The following is a 23,995-nucleotide window of genomic DNA, read 5'->3' on the forward strand; positions in this document are numbered from 1 at the left end:
GTGAATGAGTTTACTTTCACAGAGTTAAATCAAGCCCATTCATATGTCCTAAATAATTGTGATGATATATTACCTTCTATAGAATACGTTGAACCATGAATTGTTAAATTTTTTAACAAAATTCAATTACTATTAATTTTATTAATTGCTTTGCAAGGAGCATAAGAAGCAATTGAAAAAGACTTCTTAAAGAAATATAGAAAGAGAGACATAATGTTGAATTTCCTAATTTGTTTTATACATAGGTATGTAATGATTTTTATTATTTATATTCGTAATAATTATAAATTGATTTTTGTTTGAACTTTAACTGTATTTTTACTTGTTTTCATATAATTTATTAATTTGTACTATAATTTGATAGGTGGTAAAATTACATACTAAAGGAATTGTAAGAATTGACTTACTTAATTTAACACAATCTCCTTTACATATCGTTATAAAATGCAGTGACAAAATAGTGAATGGTTTTAAATTTTACATGCATGATCGTGAAAGAAATAGGAAAAGTAAAAACAATGGAGAAATGGTGCAGAGAGATAATAATTTTCCCAACAAATTATACTATGGTGATTTTATAGATATATATGAGTTACAGTATATTGATAGAAATAATATAATGATTTTAAATACGATTGATAAAATGTTTTAAATAAAGGCACTAGATTTAGGATTGATGCTTATGGTTTTATAAGTGTTAATATGAATCGACTCTAAACACAAGAGTCATTTGTGCTAGCATCACAAGTAAAGCAAGTTTACTTTGCTAAAAAACCAAAAGATCTTAATTGGCTTATTGTGATGAAGGCTCTTTCACGTGAATTATATAACATCTCAATTGCCATTGATGAGACGAATGATTTGATAGATGATGGAGAAATTTAACAACGAGATAAGTGTGATGTATGTGATTGTACAACAATATCATTTGATAATATGAGTAAAGTTACTATGTTACAAAGGGATGACATAACTAGGCAAACAATTCTTGTTGAGGTAGCAGAAAAGATAAAAGCTACAATGAATGCAATTGCATAGAATGAGGAGTTCTTTACAAAAGATGATGATGATGAGTTCATTGTAGAATTTGGTTATAGGCAAAGGCTCTGATGATGATTTTAATAGACTCAAAAGGCTGTGATGATGATTTAAATATTGGCTCATATTTGTCTAATGATTAAATTTACATTATGTGATTTCATTTATATAAACAATTTACTTGTATTAAACCAACATATTTTTTGAATATTTAGTAATATTTTGCATATTACTTTTATCTTTTTTCAATGATAAAAAATGGATACAATTTTGACATAATTGACAATTTTTCTTGTTGTAATTTTTTTAATTATTTTTTGTTCTAAATGATACATTTAAACTTTTTGGTTCGTCAAATTTAATTTTCCAAATATGTTATAACAAGTGCAAATCATGTCAAAATTCATGATAATTTTTTAATCTTTATAAATATGATAAAAAATTTTGTAACAACATTTTCATTGTTATATAAAACATTAAAAAAAATAAGGCAACAACATTGAAAAATCATTACGAATAAAATAAGTTTTTGCAACAATAATTTTTATCATTACAAATATGATAAAAATTTTCAAAACAACTTTGTTTGTTATTGGATAAAATATTAAACAAATAAATAAAACAATAGTATTAAAAAATCATTGCAAATAAAAAACTTTTTGCTACAATTATTACAAATATGATGAAAATTTTTGTAACAATTTTTTTTTGTTGTTATATAAAATATTAAAAAATAGCTTAAACAACTATATTGAAAAATTATTGTAAATAAAATAAGATTTCGTAATAACTTTTTATTTACGAATTGAAAAAAAAAATTCACAATAATAAAATTTATTATTGTATAAAATATTAAAAAATTCAATTATATAACGATTATAAAAAAATCATTGTAAATATAATAATATTTCACATCGATATTTTCATTCCTTGCAAAATATAATTGCTATATATCCATTTTGTAATGAGATCAGTATTCCCTAACAACAATGATATGATTCAAATCTTGATAACCACAAATATTAAAAAAAAAAAAATCAGCCCTCAGCAATATCCTCATCTCTTATCAAAACCAACAAAACGGTAAAAACTGACCTGCAAATATTAATTAAAACGCTCCATTAAGCAGCTTGACATATGATGGAACATGATATGATAAATTGAATGAACAACAAACAAGTACTGACATGCCACAACAATTCATTCGTAAGTATGAAAACTAAAACTAAAAGAGCCAAAAAGAGAAATACACCTGAACATCTTTCCAATTAAAGAGGATTAAAACTAAAAAAAGCATCAGAAAACTAATCACATTTGGAATGGGATCAAATGGGAAACCAAGCTTTGCTCTGAAAATGAGAAAAATGCATATATTCAAGTAGCGGAGAGGTAGACATTATCGTGTCTGCACGTTTCAACACTGCTAACTGAAAAAAAAGTAAGCTCATCAGTCAGGTAGCTGGAGACAGAACTTAACTCTAAAAGTCAGAGGATGCAATTTAAAATTATAATATGTGTATATAGAGTGGCAAATATGATCACTATTTCTTACACCTAGCTTTAGCAATAAAACAACATTCTTTGTAGTTATTCATGATTCAAGACTCCCTAATTGTGTAGTAAGATTACTTATAATTGAACCTGAAATTTAGTTTAATTGATTTATACAGTCATCTTTAAGAGGTGACATCTGATAGGTTTAGAGTACAAATCTTAGCATTGACAACCTGTTTCCCTATCCGTAGGCTGCGTTGTGGCTTCCTTTGTACAAAAGAAAAAAAGAAAAAGAAAAAAGGAAACAACGTTACTTCTAATTCTAATATTCAGAGACTTGACAACTGAAAGGTGTTTAGAGTGTCTATGGTTGAATTATGAAAGTTGTTATTCAAGCATAACCGGTTTTAAAAGTTGTTGTTTCATTACTTGAAACAAATATGCTAAGACTAAAATCTGCATTGAACCCTTATTTTGGAGGTCTAGCATGCACCCGAGATGGCACCAAATACCCCATGAGGTTTCGACCTGCTCAACATTAGTTTTCAGCGTCTAGGCAAGGTCTCACCTAGTTATAATGGTAATTGTGCCACACAGACAAATTTAAGACTTCAAGTGCAGCATGTCCACCACTTGCAATGAATCAAAACAATATTGTTCACATTATGTCTTTTCTTTCTTTTTCCCATTGACAGGTAACTAAAGTCGACAGCAACGTATGTTCCATCAACATTTCCTCATTTTCCACTTAAACCGGAATCTAATGGTGGCTTATAGAAACTAAAAGAAACTAAAATTGGATATGTATTCAACTATAGGAGATTTCAATTAGTAATTAGTACCAAGAACAACCCACCTTCTTTCGGCTAATACTATTTCAACAATAAATTCTACGCCAAGAAATTCGCCACCCAAACCTTATCTAGATATCAGCCTATTCTAATGCTTGTATCACTTCGCCTTGTCCTTTTTTAACTTACTAGTCATATGGGTCTATTGCTGTTATCTGTAGACATTCCAAATTAGAAACATCTCATTGATTTTTTTTTTATTTGTGGAGGCTACTCATAAATCTAGCAATTGCACAAGCACAAGCACAAGCATTCTGATCCTTATTCATGATTATATATTCTCTCTCTCTCTCTCTCTTCATCCCGTTAAAGTTTGATAGAGGCCTGGAGAAAATACATAATATAAACTAATAATTAGTCTTTTAATATGTCATTAGAACCGAGCTTTTTAAATGAAAGAAACCAACAAAGTATCAGAAAATACATAAAAAGCAAGAGACCACAAGCATTTGAGTATGACATGAGAAAGAAAAGAACAGTCAAGTTGCACGGATATGCTGGGAGTTGATTTCCTGATGGGACAGCAATATCTTTAGATATACAATGCATTATTTCTTGCAGGAAAGATAGTAAAGCATTATCTCCACTCTTTACAGAAAATATATAGAACTAAAAATTATAAAAGACCAATTAAGGAGAAAAATAATTCAATTATTGGGATTCAGAATCATTCAATGTCTTCTGCAAAATGAAGAAATGATAAATTACAAAAACCCTATAGTGAACATATTGATATTGCTCGTAACCTTTTCTTCAATAAATATTTCCCATTGACATGCCTTAAATTGTAATAAAAAAAGACTAGATGAAACAAATTAGGCAGACAGAAATTAAAAAAAAAAGAAAAAAAAATAGAATAGCCATCTTGTTAGGGAAAGTGCAGTTTATTCTACTAATGGTGACGCTTCACCCTTGCACAAGAGGGGAAGTGAGAGTTGTAAATTATTGTAGTATGAATGCAATTTATTTTTATTTGATTTATACAACTTCTCTTCTGACCCACAATTTTAAGAGAACAAAATATCAAGAAAGTGGAACTCATTGAATAATGTATAACTTCATTCAACATAGAGATAAGAATGAAATGATAACAGAAGGTGCAGAACAATTTGTCTGCTGGTGTGGCTACACAAGAATATACAAGGGCTTTCCATTTAGTCTATGTTGTCCCTGCAAACCATACAGATGTTAAATTTAAATTGTAACGGAAAAAACTGTAACATCTGTTTCAGTGAGTTCAACAGTCAGTAAAGCCCAGGAGCAGTATAGCAAGACAAGAAATAAAAAATTAATCATCCATCACCGGACACCATCGAAGCAACTTTATCATTTTATGATCAAGGGGGTAAAATAGTTCAAAGATCCAGAGGGGTAGATTATTTTCTGAAACAACATTCATAGCAGCAAAACTGGAAATCATAAATCTAATAATACGCGAAACAACGGCAATAGTAGAAAAAGAAGAAAGCTAATTTCTGAACCAGTTTATTAATCACATTTTCAGGAATAAAGCAACATGTAAAAGAAGTGTATCATGCATTACCTTACCCTCATGCAGCCCGACAACACACGCACATTCAACCACTTGTGCCCCAACTCGTTCTAGTAAGCATTAGTCCAAACAGAATTTCAGTCATAGAACTTTCAAAAATTCAGTCAAAGTAGGCAAAATTAGAAAAAAAATAAAAGGAAGTACATGTATGAACTCCAGATATTACCTAATAGGCGTATTGCAGCAGAAAGAGTCCCCCCTGTAGCCACCAAATTATCAATAACTAAGGCACGTTCCCCTGGTTGAACAGCTCCAACATGCATCTCTAAACAATCAGTGCCATATTCGAGTACATATGCTTCGGAGATCACTTCTCCAAGTGTTCAAATAGTGAAGGGCTTAAATTACAATTCAAGTAACAAATGTTTATGAAAAAAAGGGTGTTGATGAGACTATTTCATTAACCCAGGCTACCCTGGTTTCACCACAAGTTCCAACGGGAACAAACTATTGAAATGGTATTGAGAATTTAGGTTTAGATTAGATGGATCTTTACTGAGTCAACAATCTATCGCTTGACTGAGAATGTGGGATGTTTTCACCATCAGTGTCTTTACAAACAGTGAACATTCTTTAATTAAATGGTTGCATATAGCCATTGCACCATTGGTTATCACTTATCACCCTACTTGCCATTTCAAATTAGGAAGAGTTTGGAATTGGCAGCTGTTTGGAAGTTTCTGCTGGCATTAGCATTTTCCTAACACGAATTTTCCTATGTTTCTTGTAAACATTCTATTTAATCCAAACCCAAAACCAATTGGGCTTGGACTCGATTCAAGCACAGTTGTTGATTTTTTTTCTTTTATATATATAATGTATATTTTATTTTATTTTTACCCTATTATTTCATTTTCAACTTTATCCATACATTTTTAATTTTAATTTTATTGTTGTTTATCTTTTTGGGTTAATTTAATCATTTAATTTTACTTATCTTGTTTGTGGATTATTTTTTAATTGATTAATTATCTAATTGTTTAATAAAAAAAAGGGGAAATTCTAGAGTTAAAATTTTATTGGCTAAAGTCTTGATAATCTCACGTATTGTAGATAAATTTTGGGAGATAATTCATGTTTTTAAAATTCAATCTAATCCTAAATTCCTATCTCTAAAGACGTCTAGCCCTATAAATAGATCGGCACACACAGAGAAATCACATAGAAAAAATTGAGAAACATAGAAAAATCAGACAAAAAACAATTGAGCAAAAGAGCAATACAAATTCTTTCTAGCAGTGAGGTTTGTAAAAAATTTGTTCTTTGGAATTTGTTATTCGTGAGAAATCGAGGTTATTAAAAGATTCAAGAATCTCAATAAAGCATATTTCAACAAGTTTTCAACTGAGATTTGCATATTTCCAACAACTTTTCTGATGACGTTGGAACTTTCCAACAGCTCCTTGAATTTTCAGCATCAATTTCTAGATCACGGTGGACTAGCCATCATCGGTGACCAAAATTCTATAAAGAAGGCAAAACATTATGGTAAAGAGAGAAAATAAAGAGAAAGAATAGAAAATTTTTGAAAAAAAAAAAAAGACATTTGGCCTTATATATCAATAAGAAACGATGTTTTTTTTGAGCATAAAACCACTAGGATCCATATGTCGTCCCGAGTTCAGATTCAACCTACGTCGCTTGACCCGATTTGCAACCCATTGCAATTGGCAACACCCAAGTCGAGTTGAAATTGCGATTTAAGCTGCTTCAACCAATTTCCTTCTTGTAACCAAGCCTTTATCAAGCCGAACCGAATCTTTTTGGTAATTTTATTTTTTATATGATAATTTATTTATTTATTGATTTTGTTTTGTTTTATTATTTATTTATTTTTGAAATATTTTCACATGATTAAATTTTTTAGTAAAAGTTAGAGAAAGTAATTCTAAATTATAAAAAAATATAAAATAAAACTTTAATAAAAATTTGAAAAATAAAATAATAATTATTTGAAGATGAAATTTTTAGAAGTTACAAATGGATAATTTTTAAGAAATTTTTAGATGAGAAATTTTTTTAAATTTAACTCAAATGGAAGCAAAATTTAGTTAAATTTTCAATAATTATTTATTTTCAAAGTAAAAAAATCTAAATAATTTACTAAAATTTTGGAATGAATTATCAATTATTTGATAATGAAATTCTTAAAAATTTTTAAATGGTCAATTTTTAAGAAATCTTTATATAAGAAATTTCTAGAAATTTAGTTCAAATAGTGAGATAATTTAGACGGAATTTTAATAAAGGTAATTTAATTCGTTTCCTAACCAAAATAAAAAATATACTCTATAAATCTGATTGAAAATATATGATAATTATCCAATAATAAAATCTTAAAAAAATCACAGATGATTGAATTTTTAAGAAATTTCTAGGTAAAAACATTTTAAAATTCAACTTAAATGGTTAAATAATTTAGATGAGATTTAAAAAATTAGCATTGTATTCTAAAAATTAGAAAAAGAATAATGCTTAAAATTTAAAAATAATAACTAAATTCTAAGAAAATTACTTCTAAAATTGACCCAAATGGTAAAAAATTTATATATATTATTTCAATACAATAGAAATTCAAATATAGTAAAATTTACCTAAAATAAATAATAAATTCCAAAAATGAAATTCTTAACAATTGCAAATGAATGATTACATAAGAAATTTCTAGATAAAAATATTTCTAAATTTGACCTAAATAGTGAAAAGTTTAGATATATTTTCAATAAAGCAAACTTTAATAAAAATAAATGATTAAGTAGAATCAAAGATCCTTAGGTTAATTTAAGATTAAATAATACTATCTTAAGATGGGTGTTGTGCAGTGCTATAACCTTTTTCATACATAATTAAACTTTCAAACTTAGTTCTCAAACACAGACTTGAACCTATTCTTTTAAGAACCCTTTGTCAAGCTTAGGATTTTTTTAAAGGGATAAATTCACCTAAGTAACCAATCACAACTAGATAAAAAAGATTAGTGACAACTTATAAAGTTATGTCTAGTAATAGGTTTTTAGACTTATACATTATGATAGTTTGTTGACTTCACTAGGAAAGCATAGAAAGTCGAGACATAAAATTTTGAATTTATCCTATTCTTTGGTTTAATGGTCTTAAATTGTAATGATTATCTTATCTGTTTACTAAAACTTTTTCTTTGCCTTTTGTTTCGTTTACTAAAATTTGGAATTAAAAAACTATATATGTTCTTTCACACACACATCCATTTATATTACATGAGCTTTATACCTGAACACCATCCTTTTTTAGGAGAGAGTAAAGTACCTAGGCTTTCATGAGTTAATAATCTCCACAATGGCTAGCAAAATACTTCTACTCAAATTGAATCCTTTTCATTAGTATCCTGTGATGGGTGAGGATTGGAATGCTTTACTAGTTTGTGATAGACAATGATGTAAAGAATAATTTGAGAACCTTTAGTGATCAAAATCACTTAACCCTGCATATAGACCACACTTGAGAGGCCTTAAGATAACGCCATTCCTACTTGTTGCTAGATGTAACCTAAATTGACATAACAAGGAATAATCTATGTGATATATTGATTATCTAACTATTTTATTTATTTATTTTAATTTAACTTTATGCATTTGCATTATTTCAATTGTCATATTACTTGTTTATTTAACTTATTTGTATCATTTCAATTGTCATATGGTTTATGTATTTAACTTTGTGTATTTGCATCATTCCAATAGTCATATAGGGAATATTTGTCACATATCAGTCATTGATAAATTGTACCTCATATCTACACTTATAGAAGGTCAAATGCAATCAAAGTCTACATCAACTCATTGCGAACCTTCTCACCAATTGAAAGTCAAGTCAAAGAAAGTCAAAAAAAAAAAGGGTGATTGTCAACCTGAAGATTTTGTCTCATCTCTTCTTGAAAAAGTTCATATTGATCTCCAACAAAATGACATGGTTGACTTAAACAATGTTTGGAGATATATGAATGGAATGAGACAGGAGATATTTGAGAATAGATATGGGGACATAGCTTTATTTCTCCAAGTAATGTAGAATATAATCTGATTAGAGCTATTATGCAATTTTAGGATCCCTCTTATAGCTGCTTTATTTTTAATGTAGCAGATATGGTACCAACAATTAAAGAGTACATAGTCTTACTTTTTCTTGATTTGCCAAACCCAAATAAAATCTATTAGTTGAATAAGGTGAGTTATCACAAGAAGCTTGTTCACATGTTTTGACTCAATTTACCTTAAATCGATGCATGTGTTAAACCAAAAGATGAAAGTAAAGGTGTTCCTTAGAGTTTTCTGTGAAACTTTATCCCTGAACACTTGGATGAAACCAAGGAATAGTAGTACTAGCCATAACTGTGTAAGGATTGCTGATCTTTCCAAAGGTCCTTATATATGTTGAAATTATGGTAGTAGATTTTATGGATCAAATAGAGTATAAAATTAATATAGCACCAACTGCTCTAGTAGAGACCATTTGATCATTGAACTATTGTCGTAAAAATGGTAAAGGTCAATTTAGTAGGTATGTACAACTATTTTATATATGGACAAAGAGTCATCTTGAATGCAACGAAAGTAAGTTTCGTAAACCATATCTTTTTTCTAGTGTTCCAATCAAGGAGTTTTTCTCTAGCATATGGCCAAAGGTAAAATCAAAGATAAATGGGTTTCATGTTTATGCAAACTCAATAGTGAAAAGATAGTTTGGAAAACACCTTGGATACATCATGGTTCAGTGTTATACAGTTGTGAGAATCAATCTTGGGTTTTTCTTTTGGGTTTATGAAATGTTGTCACTTGTGCCCCAACTCTGATACGTAGACAATCAAGATGTGAGCAATTCATTCCATAAACACATGGACTTAACTAGTTGGAATTCTCTTTTAATGAGAAATTGGCATATGGAATAATCAAAGAAATAAAAAAAAAAGCATGAAAACAAAACGTCATAATTAAGGAAAGCTCACATCTAATGTTAGTCATAAGTATTTTGTATGGCATGCTAAAAAAGCAAAGATATTGTGCTTTTTTAGAAATGAAAACTTGACCACTCCACAAAACCAACTCCATATGATCCTTTGTTGAAGATAGAAATTGCCAAAAAAAGCTCCAAATTGAGAGAGATAAGCTTGAATAAGAAAATAAACGGTAAAAGAAAGAAATAGAAGATAGTTGAAAGCTAAAAAAGAAGAAAATTCAAACCTTCAATGAAGAAAAAGATCAATGAAAGACCTTATTCATTGATTTAAATAAGACACGTTCATCAATCACACGTTAGGTTACTTAACTCGTAAAAGAAAATGAGTTATTGTAAATGTTAGTGTTAAGCTCTGACATGAAGGTATTCTTGGAAAGATAATAAAGGGAAGAGAAAGTTAGGTGTAAAGGTAGGGAGTGTTCTCTGTATTTGCATTTTATACGTAAGTTTGAGATCAGAATGAAAAAGATCAAAAAGAGAAAAGAGTAAAGACAAGATGAAACCTGGGATGATAATGCCTAGATGTCCATATTTATAGATGAGAGGCAGAGGACTAAGAGGGGACAATAATGAAGTGGTTGAGCTGATATGGCACTAAATGTGTCAAGCTAACCTAACATGTTAGGCAGGCTCAAATGTCTGAAATGCCTCTAGTTATATACCAGAGCTTCTAATGAGAAAAAAAATCATCATGCCCTTCGAACCACTAAATACCCCTAACAACAAGCAAGGGTAGATAAAGGATAAAAAGCCATTACTAAAGCAAAAAACATAATTAGTTATTACAAGAGATGGTTGATCAATGCACAGCACAAGTAGGCATTTTGACCAATGAATGCCAAAAGAATACTAATTAAAGCGAACAATGGAAAAATGTGTACATAGAAAAATAAAACATTTGAGGCACTTGTTCAATCAAATATGCATAGATGTGGACAAAGCATCAAAAATGGAAGAAAAAGTGAAAGAATTGAAAATAGTGGTGCAACTAGTTGGAACTTATGTAAAGTGATTGCTTAATTTCCTAGATAAGGCACAGGACCATTACCAACAAATTAGGAAGTTTATAAAGAAGTATTAGAGTTGATGTTTTTAAGACTTTGGAATATTGTTTTGGTTTTGTTATGGATGTAATTTTGAGATGTTGTGTAAACAAATTTTCAAATTAAGATTTTCTTTATCAATAATAACTATGTGGCAAATAATATTAGTGCATTTCATTCAATCATGCATTAAAATACCATAAAAATATCATTATAATTATAAAATTATGGTATTAAAGGTTCAAAGATAAAGCCATCTTCAAAAAATTTTAGGTAGCCTACTCGCCATTGATATAACATTCGAGTGCAAGTAAAGATCATGGAGCAAGAAAATGCAAACCATTTTAAACAAATAGAAAATGCCCCAAAAAGAGCTTAGATAGGAGTTAAATAAAATCTTAGAAGCTTTAAACAAATTGAACAAAAAGAAAGCCATAAAAGAATAAGTCAACCCTCAAAACCATCAACCATAAAATTTAGTTGACCTTTTATATCTTCAACGCTATAGCCCATATTAGGCCCAATCTACCCATGGCATTCAACCATAATAGTTTACATTCCCTACAAGGTATATTTACCAGAGAATGCCATCTACATTAAACTAAAAAAGCTTTTAGAGCTATGTTAATCCTATTTTTATTGAAAGGTAGTAGAACCAGTCCATGTCCTCAACTTGGACGATCCAAAAGAGAGGAAGAAGTTGAATATAAAAATAATCGAGTTTATGAAAGACTCAAAATCTAATCAAAAGATAAACATGCTTGAAGAAAGGTTACAGCTATGAAAGGAATTGATTACTATGGCTCCATTAATGCTGTTGGGCTTTGTTTAGTCCCAGATGTTATTTTTTCTTCAAAATTTAAGATTTCAGAGTTTGAAAAGTATAATAGTACTAAGTGTCTAGTCATACATGTCACTATATACTATCATAAGATGAGTTCTTATACCAGCAATTAGAAACTACTAATCCATGTGTTCTAAGATAGTTTGATCGATTCTGTTGCAAGGTGATACGTCCAGTTGGATCGAACTTGGATCTATTCTTGAAAGGAGTTAGCCTGAGCATTTATCAATCAATATTGCCATATTATAAACCTAGCTCTGACCAACTTTCTTTACAGATTATGGAGAAAAAAAACAATAAAATCATTTAAGAAATATGCCTAAAGGTGAAGAGACGTAGCTACATAAGTCCATTTTTAATTAAAAAAAATTATAGTATTGTTCATAAGCACCTTGAAATCACTTTATTATGAGAAGATGATAAGAAATACAACAAAAAACTTCAATAACATGGTCATTTCAAAGAGATTATTGAAAATGCCATCAAGAATGGCAAGTTGAAAGAATAAAAGATCAACAGTACAAAGAAAGGTGAAATGCCCAAAAGGAAAAAAGTTAAAGCCTAAGCTATGAGTTTAAAAGGGTAACAGTTTAGAAGTTATGATCAGTATCCATATTCAGTTTATCCTGCTTATTACCTCATAATTAATAGTATTGCACAAGCCCCTTACCAGCCATTTCCACAACTAGTTTACCCACAGCTTTTTAAACACCTGCATATGGGCCTAGTCATAGTACTACATGAGTTTCAAGGCCTAACAATTAAATGAATAGTTTGAGGAGATCTAAAAACAATAAAGGGGGAGCTCACATTGATCCTATCCTCATAACATATATTGAGTTATTCCCAAAACTAGTCAAGATCAACCTAGTATCTCCAGTTTATGTAAAACCATTGAAGCCACTTTATTTAAATGGTATGATACTAATGTCACGTGTAATTACAATGGTCGAAACATTGATCACTTTACAGAAATTTACCCTACTTTCAAGCATAAGGTGCAAAGTTTGATCTGAGCAAGCTTAGTGAGCTTCGATGAATCAAGAAGGTAAAATATTAACAAAAATCTTTTGTTTGATCACATAAGGGCATAATTTTAAGAAGGATAAGAAAGTTAAGGCTGGTTGAAAGTTGTTTATCATTTTAAGATTTTTTTTATGTAATAATATTTCATTTTTTATCATTTTAATAAAAATGGCAAGTATGATGCATTTCATGCATTTTTCCTTTTATTTAAACCACTATTCTATTTTTGTTATTTCCCATATCCTTTTATTCTAGATGATGAATGTTTAGATAATGATAACAATAATCTTGAAATTTCATTTTGCAAACTCATTTATATTGATAAGCTTAATCCATGAAGATTATATGAGCCAAAAAAAGAAAGTAGTGTAAAGAGAACAGATATCATTCAGGAAAAATGACATAGACATATCTTAAAAGCATCCACCAATCTTTGTTCTACAGATGGTTTTAAAAATAAGCATTCACATTTAAGATAAAAAATGGCCATATTTCTTTTGTCATTCATAAAAATAAAATCATCCATTGCTATCCTTTTAAGCTTATTATGATTTTTTTTCTAAAATCCTAACCAATGATCACCCTTTACATTGACGGACAAATTTTAAAAAGAGACCTATTTGAAAAAAAAAAAAATCAGAAGAGCTCTCAAGGATAAAACCTTTACAAAAAAAAAAAAAAAAACCCAATGCCATGAATGACTTGGAGGCAAAGCAACGAGAATTCTTTTGTGAGAAAAAAAAAACAAGAAAAAAAGAAATGTGAAAAAATGATGAGGAATGGGACAAAGTGCCAAGTTACATCATGATGAAAAATGATCTTTTGGTTTGAACCCTTAAACATATGTTTTGAGCTTATTTTATCTATTTTTTTAATGATCCCTCACCTTAGCCTACATTACATACCTTAAAAGTCCATTTTAATTGTTAGTGACCTAAGGCATGCTTGTGATAGAGCAATGAGTTAGTGATATATTCTTGTGTTTTAAAGATGATGTGTGGAAGATATCAACAATAGATGAAGTGAAAAAAATGAAAAATGAGAAAATGTGAAAAAATGATAAAAGAAAAAAAAAGAAAGAAAAAAGAAAGACTCTAATTGTTAACCCTAAGGGGTGATTTAGGTGGAAAATATCTGAGTTGAAATAAAAAAAAACAATTACATAGAAGATACTGCTAAACTGGGACAAGATTCGAGTAGCCCAAAATGATTTAGGAATTCAATGGAATGAGTTTTTGCAAAAAATTTTTTTTTTGAAGTAGTGTTAAAATTTGTTTAAATATTCATACCATCTATAGATATCTTGTTTTATCTAAAAATTTCTTCGAAATCGAAATGAGCCTTTGACCATAAATTGGGCCTGATTATGAAACTTTGGGCACAATAGAAAAAAAATTTAATTTTTATTTAATTTAATTTGATTTTATTTGTGAAAAATTCAAAAAAAAAAACTATGTGAAAAACTAAGAGTAAAAACTGAATATATATTGAAAAATTACTCATTAAGAATTATACAAGAACCTTAGGTTTATTAGGAGTTAAACTAGGAAACTAAATCTTCTTAAAAATTGATCCTATAATTGAAGGATTGTCTATCCTAATTTTTTGTCCTTAATTCTAGGGATACAAATACTTAATTCTAGATATACAAATATAAATATATAGATTACAAGATTACAACTAGCTATAAATAAGTGTTTTCTCACATTTTCCCTCAACCTGGTGAATAGGTGTTTTCTATTTCCAGCTTGAAAATAATTTCTTGAAATGTTGCATTGTTGAGACCTTTAGTAAACACATCTATAAGTTTACTCTTGGTTGATACATAAGGTGTACAAATCAACTCACTGTCTAGTTTTTCCTTTATGAAATATCGGTTTACTTCAATGTGTTTTGTTCTATCATGTTGCACAAGATTGTGTGCAATGCTTATTGCAGACTTGTTATCATGGTAGAGTCTCATTGGTCTATTCTACTTGATTTTTAAGTCTTCTAGGATAATCTTTAACCATAGTAGTTCACAAATTCCTTGAGCCATTGCTCTGAACTTTGCTTTAGCACTTGATCTTGCCACTAAATTCTGTTTGTTACTCTTCCAAGTCATAAGATTATTACCTAAGAGAGTGCAATAGCCTGAGATAGATCTTCTATCAATTATTGAACTTGCATAATCAGCATCTATATATGCTTCTAGAATTGGTCTTAAATTTTTTTTGAATAAGATACCTCTTTTAAGATTGGCCTTCAAATAGTGTAATATATGGTAGACAACCTGTAGGTGCACTTCTTTAAGACTATGTATAAATTGACTTACCACACTCACAGCGTATGCTATATCAGGTCTAGTATGTGAGAGATAAATGAGTCTTCTAACTAATCTTTGGTACATCTCTTTATCTATAGTAGCATTTTCAATAGCTTTTTCAATTTTATGATTAGGATCTATAGGGGTTTTTATAAGTTTACATGTGAGCTTCTCAGTTTTCTTCAAAAGATCCATCATATATTTCTATTGTGAGATAACAATACCATGCCATGAGTGAGCTACTTCAATTCCTAGGAAGTACTTCAATCTCTCTAGTTCTTTTATCTCAAATTCTCTAGCAAAATAATATTTTAGAGATTCTTTCTCTTTTTTATCATCTCCAGTTATAATTATATCATCAACATACACTAATAAAACTATGACTCTCCCTGAATCAAAGTGCTTGATAAACAATGTGTGATTTCTTTGACTCTATTTATATCCTATTGCTAGCATCACTTTGGCAAATATCCTGAACTAAGACCTAGGAGACTGTTTAAGGCCATATAAAGCCTTTTTCAGCTGCATACTTTGTTTACTTCTAGATGACCTCTAAATCTCAATAGAACCTTTATATATACTTCTTTTTCCAAATCACCATGTAGAAAAGTATTTTTTTACATCAAATTGTTGAAGCTACTAATTGTAATTTGCAACAAATGATAACAAAATCCTAACTATATTCATCTTGGCAACTATAGCAAAGGTTTCTTAATGATCTACTCCATAGGTTTGAGTGTAGCTCTTAGCCACTAACCTAGCTTTATTCCTTTCAACAGTACCATTTGTCTTGTATTTTATAGTGAAAACCCATTTACAACCTACTAGATTTTTTCCTTTAAGCAACTCTACTAGTTTCCATGTCTTATTTTTCTCTAAGGCCTCAATTTCTATTTGCATGGCTTGCCTCCATTTCTTACTGGATAATACCTCAGATAATGTAGTTGGAACAGAAATAGTGTTTAAGCTCATAAGAAAATTATTATGGGATGGTGAAAATTTTTCAAATGACACAAAATTAAAGATTGGATATAGTATATGCTTAGTACATTCTCTGGTTTCTTTCCTAATAGCAATAGGTAGATTATAATCACTAGTTATAGTTTTAGGAAATTCATGTTCATTTTGAGAAATAGAGTAAAAAATTGTAGTTACCTCATTTTCAGAGTTAGGATCAAGTTCTTGGACTGACATTGGTTTAAGATCTAGAATTTTCCTTTTTGAGTACACTTGTAATTTCTTCATAGAATTAAGAACAATATTATCGTTTATCACATCTTTTGTATTTGGAATGGGTTTAGACTTAAATTCAGTGTTTGACTTAGGCTCAGCAGAAACTAGTTTTGAGTCAAAAGAATTAATGGGTGAAAATATTGAAGAAGAGGACAAATCAAGCAAAAAGAAGTCTTTATCCTTATCTTCCATAAATAAAATCTCCCTCTGAAGATAAGGTTGAGTAAAAAATGATTTACTTTCTTCAAAAGTAACATCTACAGACATAAAAAATTTTTTAGTAGGAGGATGATAACACTTATACCTTTTATGAGTTAATAGATACCCTACAAAGATACACTTAATCACTTTTGGATCCTACTTTCCCCTATTATGACTGTGAACATGAACAACTAATGTACAACCAAATATCTTAGGTGTGAGGTTGTTTGTGGTATTAAGGTTAGGATAAAATTATGAGAGTAGTTCTATAGGAGTTTTAAATCCTAAAACCTTTGAAGGTAAACTATTTATAATATGTATGGCAGTAAGAATAACTTCTCTCTAGTAAAATTTGGGTACATTTGCTTGAACAAAGAATGCTCGGGTTATGGCTAGCAAATGGCTATTTTTTCTCTCTGCTATTTCATTATGCTATAGAGTATTAACATAAGATGACTCATGGATAATCCTCTCTTTTTGGAAATAGGTGGATAGACTCTGGTTGAAATAGTCTCTTGCATTATCAAATCTAAATCTCTTGATTCTCACTTTAAATTGATTTTAGATCATGTTTTGGAAGCTTAAAAACATATTATTCACATCTGATTTGGATTTAAGTAAAAAAAATCAGGAGACTTTGGTACAATCATCTATGAATGAAATAAACCATTTTGCACCAAAAATATTAAGAATTGTAAAGGGACCCCGAATGTCATTATGAATCAAGTAAAAAGGAGTAGAGTTTTTTTTGTTACTAATTAAAAAAGACACACGTCTGTACTTTGCAAGTTCATAAATATCACAATGAAAATTTTTGACATTTAATCCTTTGAATAAAGAAGGAAACATGTTTCTCAAAGTTCTAAAATAATGATGTCTAAGATGAAAATGATAAAGCCAAATTTTATCTTTATTGAAAGATTTTTCAGAAAGAAATGACAAAGGTAAACTATTCTTGATATTACTTGTATTATTTAATATCTTAAGATAGTACAGTCCATCATTCTCCTTAGTAAGTCTAATCATCTTCCTTGAACTTCGATCTTAAAATTCATAATAATAGGGATAAAAAGTCACTTTTCAATTTATATCTCTGGTAAGTTTTTGTATAGATATTAGATTAGCAGACAATCTAGGAACATAAAGAACATTTTTTAGAACAAACGAGGGATTAACTTGAACATCTCCTAATCCTGTTACTGTAGCAAATGAACCGTTTGCAACAATAATTTTCTTATTTCTATGACACAAGGTATATGTATTAAACTTCTGTGAAGAATGTATCATATGGTCTATGGTTCCCGAGTCAATGACCAAAGAACTCGTAATAGGCTTAACCAAGACATTTAATCCATGAGAACAAAAAGCTTTACCTGAATTAAAGACCTTACATAAGTAACATATCACAGTGGGCTTTTCAAGGGTTTTCAATAGATTTATCAGCTTTTCAATCTCTTTTTTGTCGAACTTTCCTTGTTTCTGAGACATATGTAGTACTCTGGTGATTTTTTTAGTTGACACTTTCTCAAATCAGGTGATAGTGATATCTTTTTTTGAACTAACATAAGTCTTAAGATATAACCAGAAATGACTCTTAACAATGGAGGCTAAAGAAGAGAATAATAGAATGGCTATGAAGGCCTTAACAAGGTTCAACAATGAAGGCCTAAACAAGGTTTGACAATAAAGGCCTAAAATAGAAGTCAGCAATGAAAGCTGAAAATTTTACTTTCCAAAAAAAGCCTAAAGCTCTGATACCATGTGAAAAACTTAGAAATAAAACTATGTGGAAAACTAAGAGTAAAAACTAAATATATATTGAAAAACTGCTCATTAAGAATTATACAAGAACCTTAGGTTTATATACCACTAACTAGGGGTTAAACTAGGAAACTAAATCTTCCTAAAAACTAATCCTATAATTGAAGGATTGTCTATCCTAATTTTTTATCCTTAATTTTAGGGATACAAATACTTAATTCTAGAGATACAAATATAAATATACAGATTACAATATTATAACTAGCTATAAATAAGTGTTTTCCCATAGTATTTTTTGTTTTATTTTATTTTATTTTATTCTTTTTTTCAAAAAGTTAAAAAATAAAAAAAAAGTTAAAGTAAAAAAAAGTAAAAAAAAAGCAAAAGTTCGAAAATCCAAAAAGACAGTGAATTCAAGATATTATATTTAATTATTTTAGGCTTGATTTATGCAAAATCAAATTAATTCACAAGAATAAAATCATAATCCCATATTTGATTTACTTTTCAGAATGAAAATGATTTAATCCCTATAAATGAAAAAACCATACGAGGAACGATGGTAAAAAGAATACCAAAAAAAAAACCATAGTTTGAAAAAGTTTTTTTTTTTTTTTTGGTAGTAAGGTTTTTGAAAATTGATGAGGAATTTGGAAAATTTTAGAGGTTCTTATTTTTGTCTTTATCTGGGATTTTGGCTTGATTTTGTTTGGTGAGGAGTTCTAATAGATTTAGTTTTTTGGGCTAATCTGGAAATTTCTTTGAAGTTTGTGGAATTGTTGAACTTGGGATTTGCTTTTGGTTCCGGGAATTCATAGTGGAAAATCCCAATTTTTAAGTTGTAGGATTGAATCAAATTTTTTATATTTCTAGATCTATTTAAAACTTTGATTTCTGGGTTATTATTCTTTTAATTTGATATTGGGAAATTGGTTGTAATTTCTGGGTTTGATTCTAATCTGGGAAGTTCTAGGAATTTCTTTTAATTTTTTGGGTTTAGATTTAAATTCTAGTTTTCTTCTAGGTTTAGTTTAATTTATGGGATCGAGTATGAATGTTTGAATATTCTGACAAAAAAACACGACAATCAAAGGGAGTGCGGTGATCGAAATATACAAATTTATGGTGGTTTTTAAGAAGTTTGAATTTTTAACTATTGGTTGAATTTTTTGATGCTAGAAATTGAGTTGATCGGCTGGAATCTAAATTTTGCTTGGTTTTTTGATTGGGTTTTAGAGAGAAGGGAGAGAAAATAAAGTTAGAGAAAGAGAAAGTTTGAAGTCTGAAGAAAAATGTTGAAAGGTGCCTTTTATACCCAAGTCAATAAGGCATTGCTTTGAAGATTTATGCGTAACTCAAGTAAGATCCACGCGTAACTCGACTTCAAACCCAACCTTCAACACAGGTTTTCCCTATTATTTTTTCTATTCATTTTCTAATTTTCTAATTTGATATTTTTATTTTTTATATATTATTTTTATATTTATTATTTTAAATGGTTGATTGAGTTAATGTGATGAGAAAAAAAGCTTACTTTTGCATAATGTACTTGTTAATTTATTTTTTAGTTATTATTTTGACATGACTTTAATATATTAATTGTATGATATTTTATATTAATTGCATGATAATTTATATATATTATATTATTGTGTGATTATATTATTTTTGCATGGTTATTATTATTGCATAATATATCATATTATTATAGCATGATATTATTTGCATGATGATTGTTGTTTATTTTAATTGATTTTCTTTTCTTTCAAATTAAGAAAAAAAAGTTTTAAAAAAATGTTTTTAATTCTACCAAATTATTGAAGGATTTAAATCTTAGATTAAGTCTTGCCAAATTATTAAAAGATTAATGAATTTTTTTAAAAAATATTTTTTTTAAAATCCTACAAATAGATTGAAGGGTAATTTTTTATGAAAATCTTACCATCATATTAGAAAATATCTCTAAAAATAGATTGTTTTCATAAGTAAAAATTTTTTTATAACAAAATGATTAAATAAATTCGATGACAGAGCCTCTTCAGAGTAAGACACTAGTCTCTATTAATACTTTTGAGGTGAAAAAATTATCTTTAATTTTTATTAAATTGTTAGAGTAATTTTAAGATTAATTTTCAATAATTAAATTATTTGGTAAAATTACAAAGAGACTTCATAGCCTGGATAATTTGAAATCAAACTAGTACCATATTTTGGATGGGCGCAATGAAGGTGTTATAACTTTCCTCACATGTAATTGTACTCTTGAACCTAAAATCTAGTTTTGAAGACTAGAATCTACCCTTTAAAAATAGTCGAATCAAGTTTGAGACCCCTCTTTGAAGTGAGACAGATTTAATTAAGTAACCAATTATTAGAGTAAACACTGAAAAATTAGAATTACTACTTCTGATAAATCTGAAATTTTGAGCAAAGGCTCAAAGGCATGCAACAGTGCCACTTTTCTTAAGGTTTTATTTGCCCCACCTTATTATTTACTTAGTAGGTATGAAAAAGGATTGTAGGTGATAAGCCTTGATGATACAATAAAACCTAGTGACTGACTGCGTTTTTCACTAATGAAATCAATCCACCGAGCAATCACCATCATATCACAAGATCATTGAACTTCTATAAGGGTTTTTTACAACAAAACTTTTATAAAAGAAATCTAGAGTTTGAAGAAAGAGAGAGAGTTTTAAGAAGTGTTTCTATATTTTTTTCATAAAATTTAAAAAGCCTTTTATAATCAGATAAGTATCATTTCCTACGAACATGAGTGTCTATTTTAAATAAATAAAAACTATGTGTTTGAACAATTGAAACTATTCATTTTGAATAAACTTATCTTTTTATTTTGAACCGACTTAATTATCTGTCTTTATTTTTTCTTTTTCAATGTAGGATTATTTCCCATATTTTATTTAAGAAATCTCTAAGAACCCCCATCATTTTCAAAATAATCGAGATTTATGATGACCTTGAAAATCAGTTACAAAAATGAAGGATTTTTTTATTTGAACCTTCATTTATGAAAACAAGGTAAAGTTAACCAAAATCACATGGTAGACTATGCTTTAAACCAGCTAATCCATTTGGTTAACCAAACTTGTCTCATACAATGATTTCAACACCCAATGAATGCTTGGTATCCAATGACATATTTATGACTATGTGTCTGCATCTTCTTTTCATGAATGCTATTAAAGCCAAGCTCTTAAGCTTCTAAAAATAGCCACATTTCACACTCACATAGGTAGCTCCCATAAAAAATGTTTTTGTAACTATGATACTCTAACATATTTATGTTATAGGTCTATTAAGAGTATATTACTCATCATTCCTTTACCATTACGAGTACTTAGCATTTTATTTTGGATGGCATTAAACATTACTATAGTGCTAGCAATCATATACAGATGATGTACTTTGTCTCATTGAACTCAAGACTTGATGTTATACCAAACGTTGAGTCAAGTTTTCATCATGGGTGACTTTGCTTCATGAGCTTGAGCCCTATCCTTATTGAGGTCTCTTTACCAACTCTTTAGCAAGACTTTTGGTTAAAGGATCTGACAAGTTTTCACTTGACCTCACATAATTTATAGTGATCACTCAATTTGAAATTAATTATCGAACATAGCAATGTCTTAATCCAATATGTCTAAACTTTCCATTATATACTTGGCTATATGCCCTTGCTAGAGTTACTTCACTATCACATCAAATAGAAATTAGGAAAATTGGTTTAGGCCATAAAGGTACTTTATATAATAAATTTCTTAGCCATTTAGTTTCTTTAGCTATTGCGGCTAATGCAATAAACTCGACTACTATGGTAGAATCTGTTATACATGTTTGTTTTTTTGAACCACAAGAAATGACACCCCCAACAAGTACAAAAATTCACCCGCTTGTAGAAGCATGATCTTTCATATTAGCAATCCAACTATCATTAGAATATCCTTCTATAACTAAAAGATATCTACAATAACACAATCCATATTGATTGTTTTCTTCAAATATCAAAGTACTTTTTTAACTACTTACAAATGCAAGTTACTTGAATACTTGTGTACTTACTCAACTTTCCAACAGCAAATGCTATATCCGGCCTTGTACAAGTCATTGCATTCATCAAACAACCAATTACTTTTGCATATTCCACTTGATTGATTGTTTTTCTAGTATTAGATACTAATTTCAATTGAGAATCCATGGGTGTAGATACTAGAATACAATAAAAAAGATCAAACTTTTTAAGTACTTTTTCAATATAATACGATTGTGACAAGGTTATGTCACTATCATTTCAGATTATTCTAATTCCAAGAATAACATTCAATATACCCATATCTTTCATTGAAAAGTTATTTGATAAAAATTTATTTGTTTCCTTAACTTGTTCTGAATCAATGCCAAATATTAGCATATCATCCACATATAAACAAATTATGACTCCTTTGCCATTTTCAAATTTACTATATATGCATTTATCTGACTCATTAATTCTAAAACCATTAGCAGGAATGATTTCATCAAACTTTTGGTGCCATTGTTTTGGTGCTTGCTTAAGTCCATATAAAGACTTTACAAGCTTACAAACCTTATGCTCTTGACTTGGAATGATAAATCCTTTCAGTTGTTCCATATATACTTCCTCTTCTAATTCACCATTTAAAAATGTCATCTTTACATGCATTTGATGTATAATCAAATTATAAATCAAGGCAAGTAGAAGCCTAATTGTAACAATTCTAGTTATTGGAGTATAAGTATCAAAGTAGTATATCCTTGTTTTTGTGTAAAGCCTTTGGCTACCAACCTTGCTTTAATTTTATCTATGGTCCCATCCACCTTCATTTTCTTTTTGAAAATCCATTTACAGCCTATTGGATTAGAACTTGGTGGGAGGTCAACCAAAATCCAAGTGTTATTTTCTATTATTTAGTGTATTTCATCATTTATTACTTCTTTTTAAAAAGAAAAATCTTGAGACTTCATTGCCTCTTCATATGTAACAAGATCAAACTCTGTATTAAAACAATAAAGAATTTTATTGTTTATGCTTTCACTAATCCCTTTCATAAGGAATATAAAAAAATCTGGTCCAAAATCTTTTACCTTTCTAACCCTTTTACTTGTCCTTATTTCTTAACAACATTCATCACTAATTTTAATTTATTTCAATGGATTTGGAATTTTTTTTCCACTTGTAGGATGAATTACCTATAGTTGTCATGAAATAGATTTAAATCTATTTTCATCAAAAATTGCATCTCTTAATTCAATAGCAGTGTTAATTGAAATTAAATCATTTGGTTTAATAACCATGAACCTATATGCTTTACTATTTTATGCATATCCTATAAATATGCATTCTATTCCTCTTTCACCCAACTTTTTCCTTTTGGGTTCTAGAATTTTAATTATAGCTCTACATTCTCAAACATTTAAATTATTAAGATTTAGTTTTCTTTTCTTCCATTGCTTATATGAGGTTCTTTTTGTTTTTTTTGTTAGGAATTCTATTTAGTATATGACAAGCTGTTAATAAAGTTTCACTCCAAAATTCTTGTCCAAGACTAGAATATGATAACATTGCATTTACCATTTCTGTTAAGATCCTATTTTTCCTTTTAGCTAGACCATTCTGTT

General features: G+C 28.9%; 1 protein-coding gene across 2 annotated transcripts in view; it reads right to left on the minus strand.

Annotated features, from left to right (window-relative positions):
- Positions 1-3,742: 3,742 nt before the first annotated feature.
- The window catches only part of LOC111280784 (adenine phosphoribosyltransferase 3-like), a 29,335-nt gene continuing 9,082 nt past the window's right edge, over positions 3,743-23,995 (minus strand). Inside the window, exons 4-6 of one of the 2 annotated variants that reach the window (XM_089757295.1) lie at positions 5,102-5,173; positions 4,932-4,985; positions 3,743-4,606 (exon numbers count right to left, since the gene is read on the minus strand). In XM_089757295.1, the coding sequence (XP_089613421.1) occupies positions 4,578-4,606; positions 4,932-4,985; positions 5,102-5,173 (155 nt within the window). In that variant the 3' untranslated portion in view covers positions 3,743-4,577. Of the gene's footprint in view, positions 4,986-5,101; positions 5,174-23,995 lie in introns of both variants that reach the window. The other variant, XM_089757294.1, reaches the window with a different exon arrangement.

This window comes from Durio zibethinus, chromosome 28, assembly GCF_047325235.1.
Source record: "Durio zibethinus cultivar Kanyao isolate XHJ-2024 chromosome 28, ASM4732523v1, whole genome shotgun sequence".
Taxonomy (NCBI): Eukaryota; Viridiplantae; Streptophyta; class Magnoliopsida; order Malvales; family Malvaceae; genus Durio; species Durio zibethinus.